Below are 10,276 nucleotides of genomic sequence, written 5' to 3' on the forward strand. Positions count from 1 at the left end.
GTTTTTATTGGCCATTGCCAGAAGCCACACAGCAAAGAGCCCCATTTTCTCTTGCTCTTGCTGATGTGATTGCCATCTCCTGCGTACAGAGTGGGAGAGAGACAATACTGTGAATAGCAGCATGGAGGCTATAGCTCCCCATACCCGCACAGTATGGCAGGACCCAGGAGCACAGCATATGTCAGTCATAATGGCAGGAAACAACAACTTCATGGAGAAGCCTGAATTAAAAATACTTATTTTTATTAATGCTGCAAATTCCTTATTGGCAATTTTCTGGATATATAAAAAGAAAGAAAGAAAGAAAATTAAATTAATAATGTGTGCAATAAGCAGAGGAAATATATCAATGGTTAATCCTATAGGATACAGAGCCTTATCCTGTATAATAATTCACCGTTAATATTTGATCGATTTATGGTGGCTGATCCAGACAAGGTGTCAATCCCCTGAAATTCTTCTCTTGAATGGTATTAGCTGGCTCGACTCTTTAACTGTATTGTTCTGAGGAATAAAAGGACGACTTCAGTTGCCAAATCAGTTCCCCTTTCATCCCCAAAAGCATTGGTCACCATAGCGCTAGAGGATTAGGGCTGTATACTGTTCCATTTCCAAATCATCAACCACTTCAATATTTACAGCTAGTGTTCATTTATACTCGTAGTACGATGCTGTCACTTGATGAAAATAACAGATTATCAGCAAGGTACATTGTTTTGCAATAGATTATTTAAGCTTCACACTGCAGTCACTCTTGCTAACGTTGCTCCCCGACTTCTGTTAGTTTTCTTTGATTTTCTTTTCTTTTTAAGAAGCACTATGCACAGTATGCAGCTGGATTTACATCTCCTTTTAAACAAGTGGAAAGTACTACAGTATGTAGAATGGAGCCTCTATAATTAGCAGGAGAAGGGTAAAGCAGCTGTACTGGGTTTAATAGATGTGATTACAGTCACCCACACAGACACATTTATTCTGATTTAACTTCCAAACACTTACAGTATAGCGATACATGTGGGACGAAATGTCAAGATATAGGCGAAAGCGAACACGAACACACACACACACACACACACACACACACACACACACACACACACACACACACACACACACACACACACACACTATGGGAAAGGATAATGGTGTGCACGTGCACATACATTTCATGCTTAACCCCCTGTCACAAAAAGGGGGGTGAACTGGGATTGGTGTGTTGTTGTCATAGTGAAGTCTTCATGCTAACGCACTCTACGTAGTCATTAAATATGAGCTGGCACGTGCAGCTTCAGCATTCGCTGTGAAAGCTCCCCGTTTGACAGATGATGGAGGAGAAGAGAAGAGAGAGAAGAGAAATCATTTCTCATGTGTGGATATAAATTGGGGAACATATCAGTTCTCACAAAGGACCAGGCATTTAAACACCGCCCAAAACCACTCACACCGACCAGACTCCCCATTGGAGCCGAATCCAAAACTAAATAGCCTCACGCCCACATACCAGAGAGTATACTGATCCCTGACCCTGACCTAGTTATTCATCCTCTCATCATCCCCTTTTTAGATAGACTACATCTGGGACACCATTCGTTCCACCACTCCCTCCTCCATCACATCAAAATAACACAACCCGGCTTTTATTTGTAACACCCATGATGGTGAAGAGCAATTATGCTGCGGAGCATATTAAGATAGTCACATTTTTTCTTTCTATTTTCCCCCTTCTTCTTAGTACCAGTCCTTTGAAGGTTTGATTAAAACAGCGCCACAAGATGCATTCAGTTGGGGAGTGCTGAGATATTAATTATACATAAAGTGGAGCGGTAGGATGGCGAGACGCGTGCTGCCCGCCTGCCGCGCGCCACCGCTCCCGCTCCCACTCCCAGCTGCCTCAACTCACTGTGCCCTCGTGCCGTCTCCATGTCGGCAGGTTGCATCGTGCTTTTGGGAGCTTCGTCGTGCATGTTTTCTGCCATGTGACGGCAGGGAGGGGGAGGGAGAAAGAGGAAAACAGAGAGCCAGAAGGGAGGAGGATGATGAGCGAGAAGGGGGATTTGAAGTGAGAGGAGGAGCGGTCCAAAGACGAAGAAACGTGGAGAAACACGGTCACGAGATGTGTTAAAGACAAAAAAGCAAGAGGAGAGAGGCTTAGTAAACAAGGAGTGTATTAAATGAAGACAGAATAATAGAGGAAGGATGGAAGAAAGGGGGAACTGATGATCCATACAAATTTCTCGATATGAATTTCTCACGTATGCTCGGTTTCTTTCGGCAAGAGGGCTGTTAATAGACTGGCCAACTGTGCCTTGGGACACTGTGACTGGAATGCAAAGGCATGATGAAAGCCATGGAGCTATAGGGACAAAATAGAAAGGACAGTGATATTATAAATTGCAGGAGGCTCATAGGACAGAGGTTTTGCTTCAATGTGTCTGTCTGCAACTCAGCATATGGTTCTGTGCCTGCATAACTAGCACTGTATGTGTGACACTGACCACCCACTGGCCTCACACTGGAAAAACGTTCCCTTGGCTCATCCTACTCTTCCCGTTCCTTCCCAAATGTTTGTCCAAGATCACTTCATCCCCCCCCCCATCCCTCCTCATCTTGTCCCCTTCCCCACCTTCACCTCCTCCCACCCTTCCTTCCTATGTCCTTCCCTAGCTCCCTCAACCCATCTTTCTCACGCACCAACTTCTTCCCCTCCATCATTCTCCCTTCCTTTTTTGCTCTTATCAGTGGTGGAGTTGCTGTAAGAGTCCATCAAGTGGAGTGGAGGGACACGATGCCAAGACACAACAAACATGAAGTTAAGCACCCCCACCGCCTCTTATCCCCGGTGGGAGGAGTCAAGACAGGAAAAACCTCGTTTGGCACTGTACCCAAGCACCTCAACACCTCCCCATAACACAGCGGCATTTTGAGATGATTAAATGGGTGTTTGACACACATTGTGACAGGAATACTTAAGTCTGATTAAGAAGGAGAAGCCAGTGCCAAGCAACAAATCAGGCTTGATTGGCCTGACCCCATATCACCAGGAAGACGCCGTCAGGAAAGAACCGCAGAGTAGAGCCCGACCAATGTATCGGCCAGGCTGATATATCGGAAATTATTTTGACAACCTCGGTATCGGTAGTCTAGGACTCCATCGGCATTGGACATAAAAATCTGCCGTCGGGCATTGCAGACTGCTGTATACTAAAGAACACTTTCAGGAGATGGTTGGTTCAGTCGCCGCTATTGCTCAGAACAGCTTAATAGATATTTTGTGCTTGCGGCAGGTAGGACTTTGAATTAAGACATCTAAAGGTGACAGGATGTTGATTTCTGTCATGTATTATGCTGAGCCACAAAGCCTGTTCCTTGTGTATAGATTGACTGTCTGCTCCACTCGAGAGGGGATGAACAACTCTAATCCAATCTAATCTAATTTAAACCTGCCTACAAATGAACCGTTTACCAATCAAGCGAAATACGTCCCATCTTGTATACACATCTTTGTAAATCCAGAGAGTTCATTTAATTCTGAAACAAATAATGTACCGGTAACTTTACACATTGTCAGAGTGTGTATGCCTCTGTTTAACATGTCAACACTGACTAAAGTCAATTCAAGATCAAACCGGAAGGGCTGATGGGTTCTGACCCGCACTGTACCCTCCTTCCATCAGGCAAGCACCAGGGGGAGTCATCAGTAGCATGGGACAATTAGACAGATCAATGAATGGGTTGGTGGCTAGCCTTGCGCTCTGCCTGACTGTGCCATTGGACTCACAAGGAAGGCAGGCAGCAATCAGACAGTAGTCTGATTAGACTACTAATCAGTAGATTAGTAGTTTCCTCTCTACTACTAGTAGAGAGGAATGGAGAGGAGAGCCATGACAACACTTTGTTCTCTACCATCTCTTTGTGCAATAGCACTAGCCCGGACAGACCACGTGTGTGCATGTTCACACTCAGGGAGGGTGGACAGCAAGAGGTTGATGACTTCATTAGGCGTTCTGCTATGTCACACTGAAACAAAGGCTATAAGTGAAGACATTTCACATGCTGTTCACGTATACCTGAATATACTGTACTGTTTATTTATTTATCTTAGAACCTGACCACTATTCTATGTGGACAAATAAGCAAGAATTGTTAACATAAAAAATATTAATGAACACTGGGCAAATACCAATCAAAATAAATAGCAAACTAAAGTAGGGATGACCGATATTATCGGCCTCCCGATATTATCGGCAGATAACATGCTATTTTACCGACTAAGCAAAAATCTTCTGCAGAAGAATCTGCTCTCTGTTGCGCATTTGTGAGGTCTGAACTGATGAATTCACTATGCACCGTGTACACATACTGTACAACCACTTCCACTTCAAAACAAGTCTGTCAGTCCCGTGGACCAACAGCTGGTGTTTGTCTGTGATCTAATAACATCACTGTATTATATTAGATTATTAGATACCAGGATTTATATTAGATATTATAATGATATTATAGCTATTTTATTTTATTAGATATGTGATATAGTTTACTTTGTGGAGAAAAAAAGACAGCATATATCGGTTGATATCGGAATCGGAATTTAAGAGTTGGACAAAATAAAGTGTTGGCTAAAATAAAGTCAGTATTTGATGTTGCGTCTAAGTAAATTACTAATCCTTTGAATAAAGAAGAATATTAAATGAATAACTAAATAAATGTGACACCTACAGCCACAAACATTTCACTTGCACTACACCATCAGTGGTTCCCAAACGTTTTAGCTCAAGACCCAAAAGAGGAATTAGACATTTGTCCCTGGACACAAACTAGTGAAAATAGCAAATCTACAAGCTCACAACACGTTGCTTCGTGCCGCATTGCAACCTTGTGGATCTGCCATTTTTATAGTTAAATATGTTTTTTAGGGGTGCTAGCCGCTCCTATGTCCTGCTTTGAGGTCTGTGTTGAAATAATTTCTCAAAGGCAAATTGCTCTTGGCACGGATCTCCTCCACTCATCCCTATCCCTCCTCTATCCTCCTGATGAACCCATACCTGTCAACAAGGAGCCTCCCAGGCAACCAAGATGAATGAAATAGAAGAAAAATACTGTAGCTATACGCACAAGCAGTAGCACTTGCTCATGTTTTCCAAATGCTCTTTGAAGCACAATAAAACACATACATCCACTCACTGAAAACCAGGTGCCGGGCTGAGATTAGAATAATAGAAAATAAAGATAAGGTCTGCACACTGCGTGATGATGACTGTCCATGGTGTAAAAAATGAACCATTGAATATAACTTTTTCGGTTTTGGAGCATCATCCAGTGCGCAGAACTTATCTTTCTTTTCCAAGAAAGATGTAAGTACATTATTTAAGGACAGTCACGCTGGCATCCTCATTTTTGTCTTCAATGTTTGTGTCTACACAATGTTTGTGTTTACACAAACAATCATAACTGGCCATTCATTGTCAATGGCATTCAATGCTTGTGTTTGCAACTTTGCACAAACACTCAAAACTGGCCATCCATTATCAATAGCATTCAAGTTTGACATTCAAGTCAGTGTTAGGACAATGTTTGTGTTTACACAAACCCTCAAAGCTGGAACATAGTAGGGGCTAGCACCCCTAAAGAAAGTGTCTCGTGCACAACATCCTACAGCTCATGCCTTTGTGGATATGAATACTGTGACAATGCAATGATTAGACACGCCACTGCTGATGAGACACTATTAATCCTCGCGGACCAGCCTGTAGTACAGTATGTGTGTGTCTACGACTCCCTGAAAAATGCTTGTCAGGAGTATAATTCAACTACCGGTATCAGTTTACTGGATTCACTGATGCTCAGTCACACGCCAGGCATCACAAACTGCTCCTTTGGATGGTGTCCAATTGTGTGTCGGGGATGCTGTGATCAGCTTGATTTATGTGTGGTTAAGTGTGAGGGTGTTAAATAGAAGGTGAGGGGAGGGAGAAAGATATACAGAGAGAGAGAGAGAGAGAGAGAGAGAGAGAGAGAGAGAGAGAGAGAGAGAGAGAGAGAGAGAGAGAGAGAGAATAAGTGGATAACCAGCAGGAGAGACAGCATGAGCTAGAAGATGCAAACAGAAGCCAGTGTGGTTGACACTGCACAAGTAGATTTAAAGGTCACTGTGTCTAAATGCACGTGCACGTCTGCACATTAAAATACCCAGTTCATGTTTTAACCCTAAGTGTTAAATTGTCACTTAAGATTCAACTGTGCTAGTGTGTGTGTGTGTGTGTGTGTGTGTGTGTGTGTGTGTGTGTGTGTGTGTGTGTGTGTGTGTGTGTGTGTGTGAGGATGCTAGTTTACATACAGTAGGCCATCTGAATGGGTTGCTCTTGGGTGCAACGATATATATTGATGTGTACACATCAGTTGCATTCCACTTGTCTGATGTCAGATGTTTGGGTGCATGCAGAACCAATTTGAAAAGCTTTAGAACTGATTAAACGCGCACGAGCACGCACACACGCCTCATTAAAAATGTCAAATTTCAGGTTTTAGATCTGCTAAAAAAAATTAAACAACATTTCCCGCGCATAGGCTGAAAATTTGCGCTACAATGTCATCCAAAAAGTGAAATAATAACACTTATCAGTTATGAGCTCTACATTTAAGCATGCAGTGCAACACAGATATATCAGCCACGCAGTTCCACCGAGATCCGACCTAGGCTATAGGTCAAAACGCATCGTGACCCACATCACATCACCTGACTCAGAAAAAGAGCTAAATATCACCACACTTTACAGTAATCTGTGCATTTAAACCAAAAACCAAAACATGCTCACACAGCAGTTACAAGACCAAAGGGCTTAATTTAACCATTTCTACTATGACGCCTTTACCTTCTGTAGTCATTGGTCTGTCATACATGTCCATGCATGCAGTGCTCAGGAGGCTATGCATAATGCATATGACTTTTTAGTATAGACTCATCTTGTCATCTTGTAAATTAATGCACCGTACCCGTACGTGCAACGTGATCAGAATAATTTACTTTGTATCGAACTTGATTTGACCAAACAACCTTTGGTTCGAATGCATATAGGCAATTCAGTTGCTGACAATTCATTAAAAGATGTTTTAATACACATGAAAACGCATTCCCAACAACAGTCCATATAACTTAAGCCATCAGCGCGTGTATTGCCAACTTGCTCCGCGCGGCGCGGGCAGCGCACTATAGATCCCACACCGTGCCATTGTCAGTGTCGCGCCACAACCATGGACATGATCCTCTGGCTACTCACCGAACTTTTGCGGCCACAGAAGATATCGCGTCATTCCTCAAATTCTTCCTTTTGGACACGGCAGTTCCCATGCTGGAGTGGAAACGACACAGCTGGGGAAATCACAAACCATTCCACTCATCTGTGATTGGGAGCAGGTGTGTTGGTAAAAGAGAAATAAATAAAAATCACTTCGAAAAATTACGCTAAAACGGGGTAATAAAACTCATGAGCTACCAGGGAGTTTAATTTAGGTTATTATTACTGTTTACTATTAGCCAACTTCCAGCCAAAATGTGACGAAAATGCGAGTTAGAAGAGCAGAGTGACAGAAAACGTATTCTGCTGCTTCTCTACTCTCTCCAGTCGCACGACTGAAACTACAGGAAGGAAAATAATAGCTGCCTCCCAGAGCGCTCTCGTGTGAGGAATGGCCAGGTGTGGGCTGGGCAAATAAATGTCTAGAAATAAACCCAAGACCTCGCACGAACTCATACAGCGCTCGACTGATGGAAATGTTATTTATTATTATTATTATTATTATTATTACCATTATTATTATTATTATTATTTATTTTTTAAGATAGGCAAGACAACAACGTCGATGATTAACCGTTTTACATTTTCATCAGCTCAGTTCAACGGCTCGTTTAAAAAAGCCTAACAACTATATCACACAGGCCTATTACTTATATAGCCTACACAGACCTGTGCCCAAGAGCACCAGACTAGTATAGAGAGACATTCTAATTCAGCCCACACTCCATCCATTTCCCCATAACATCCGTCCATAAGCCAGAACACTTGTGATTTAGTCATTTATTTTAAGGTATTCAAAACCTGGAAACTGGCGATAAAATGCAAGCACAATCCATCCATATGACAATGCACGATTCACGTTGCATTAAATTATTTGAGCTATGACGGCTAGACTCCATTATAGTAGCCTATAGTGACATACACTGTAAAACTCAGAACGTTACAGGACGTTGCATGGTCGGACTCGTCACAGAAAACTATACACACTGCAGTGCAAGTAAGCTCTCAGCACCACGGACAGATGCTGACAAACAGCAAGTTCTCCTCTACCAGGCACGCTCACTGCAATGTATAGGCTAACATTCAGCAAATCAGCACCATGGACAGATGCTGAAAAAAAGGCCTAGACCTTTCTCCCTGACAAATATTCAATCGTCTTGTCTGAATTAATATGTTCCCTATCTAATTTGTAGCCTAATGACCAGTGGGTTGAAGATCAGCAGGAACAACTATTGTACCATGAGGTGTCCTAATTGACAATGCTGCAGGGGAGGGGTTTCCAACATAAATGGCCAATATGACACAATAAAGGGTGTGACATTATAATAAATAACATATTTAAGCACTTTAATCACAATAAAAATGGAAATCTAAAATAGCACTACTGTGTGTGTGTGTGTGTGTGTGTGTGTGTGTGTGTGTGTGTGTGTGTGTGTGTGTGTGTGTGTGTGTGTGTAGCTAGCTATAACATACATTATATAATTATACTCCCATACTATATACACTATATATACTCCATCATGGCCCGTAGCACTTGCCCTAGCCCCTTAGATAGCACTTTATAGACTTAGATAGCATTTTATACAGACTTATATTATAGTATGTGTAGTTTATATATGCATGTTTCATTATATACAGTAGATATTCCACTGTTATGTTCTTAGCTTTTTATGTATGTGATGTATTGCCACACACACACACACACACACACACACACACACACACACACACACACAGTATATGTCATGAATCTTGGAGCGGGAATGAAAGAGTGTTTTTTTCTCTCTCTTTCTTTTTGGCCAGAGGGATTGAAGTGACAGACTAATGGCAGTAACTGAAAGGAGTATAGTGAAGGGGATTTGAACTCAAGAACCCCTCAGTCCAATATAATCTGTCTTTCTTTTTACTGCATGGTTGTAAGAGTTGTGTTCTGAGTCTCCTCGGGAGGAAAGTGCATTGATGGGCCTTTTTGTAAACCCTGTTATGTGAACTAGAAGGCAGATGGCAGATGGCTTCTTGGTTAGAGTGGGTGACAATATTGTCACACGAAAAGATGAAATTACCTACCTAGGTTCCATCCTGGAGGCAAATATTTCCAGTGATAAAATGGCCACCAACGTAATCAAAAGAGTCAACCAAAGAACACAATTTGGCTTTACTAAATTGGGTCTTGAATGGGAGAAAATGTTTTTTCTTTTGTCTTGAAGGGGCATGTTTTGCGCAACAACATAGTCCCCCAACACTTCCCAAAACAAACTCAGGTCAGGCTACTACTTGGCCTCACTCCCCGAAGTCACCTCACTCCTGCTCATTTTGACAGGCTGGAATGGTTTAGGGTTGACGACAGAGTACAGCATCTTGCAATGGGTCTACAAGATTCACAACACCACTAAGAGGGACCAGAGGGAGTTCAACAAACTATGTACAACCCAGATTCGGCTCAAATAAGGGACATTCATGCATAATATGGAAAGGAAGGAAGATACATTTTTGAGGGGGGCTAGTCCCAGCTTTGTGTAAAGCTGGACAAGCTGGCAAAGACACAAAGCACTATTTGACCACTCTGATTCAGAGAGCTGAAGTTAAATCAGGGAGATTTTAATCAGCAATAAAGATGTGCTCGCCAGGAAATGTCCATCCTTGTATTCTCAGATCAGGTGTGTGGTAAATTCATGAAAATGGCCATGCCAACTCCAAACACCCCCGAAGACAATGCCAGCACGATTTGACCCCACTGATTCCGAAAAAAGAAATTAAAGGGGGCGTATGTATTCAGCAATACATTATTTGCTTGCCAGGAACTGTCTGTCCACCCCCCTTTTCTCAGATCAGGCGAGTGGTAAATTGGCTATGCCAACACCAAACAGCCCAAAAGACACAATGCCAGCACGATTTAACCCCACTAACCTCCACAGGTTTTAAGCTGTACTGAAAAAGGTTCCAGGTGGACTGTGGAGGGAGTAGAGTAGTCCAAGATGAAAGCC

At 42.4% G+C, this 10,276-nt stretch overlaps 1 protein-coding gene across 1 annotated transcript in view; it reads right to left on the bottom strand.

The window, feature by feature from the left end:
* The window catches only part of nsmfb (NMDA receptor synaptonuclear signaling and neuronal migration factor b), a 44,978-nt gene extending 37,379 nt beyond the window's left edge, over positions 1 to 7,599 (bottom strand). The window contains exon 1 of the mRNA XM_080765336.1: positions 7,275 to 7,599. Within this exon, the coding sequence (XP_080621462.1) occupies positions 7,275 to 7,345 (71 nt within the window). The 5' untranslated portion in view covers positions 7,346 to 7,599. The remainder of the gene's footprint in view (positions 1 to 7,274) is intronic.
* Positions 7,600 to 10,276: the final 2,677 nt, after the last annotated feature.

The sequence above is a fragment of the Protomyctophum bolini genome (assembly GCF_963924005.1).
Source record: "Protomyctophum bolini genome assembly, chromosome: 6".
NCBI classification, from domain to species: domain Eukaryota; kingdom Metazoa; phylum Chordata; class Actinopteri; order Myctophiformes; family Myctophidae; genus Protomyctophum; species Protomyctophum bolini.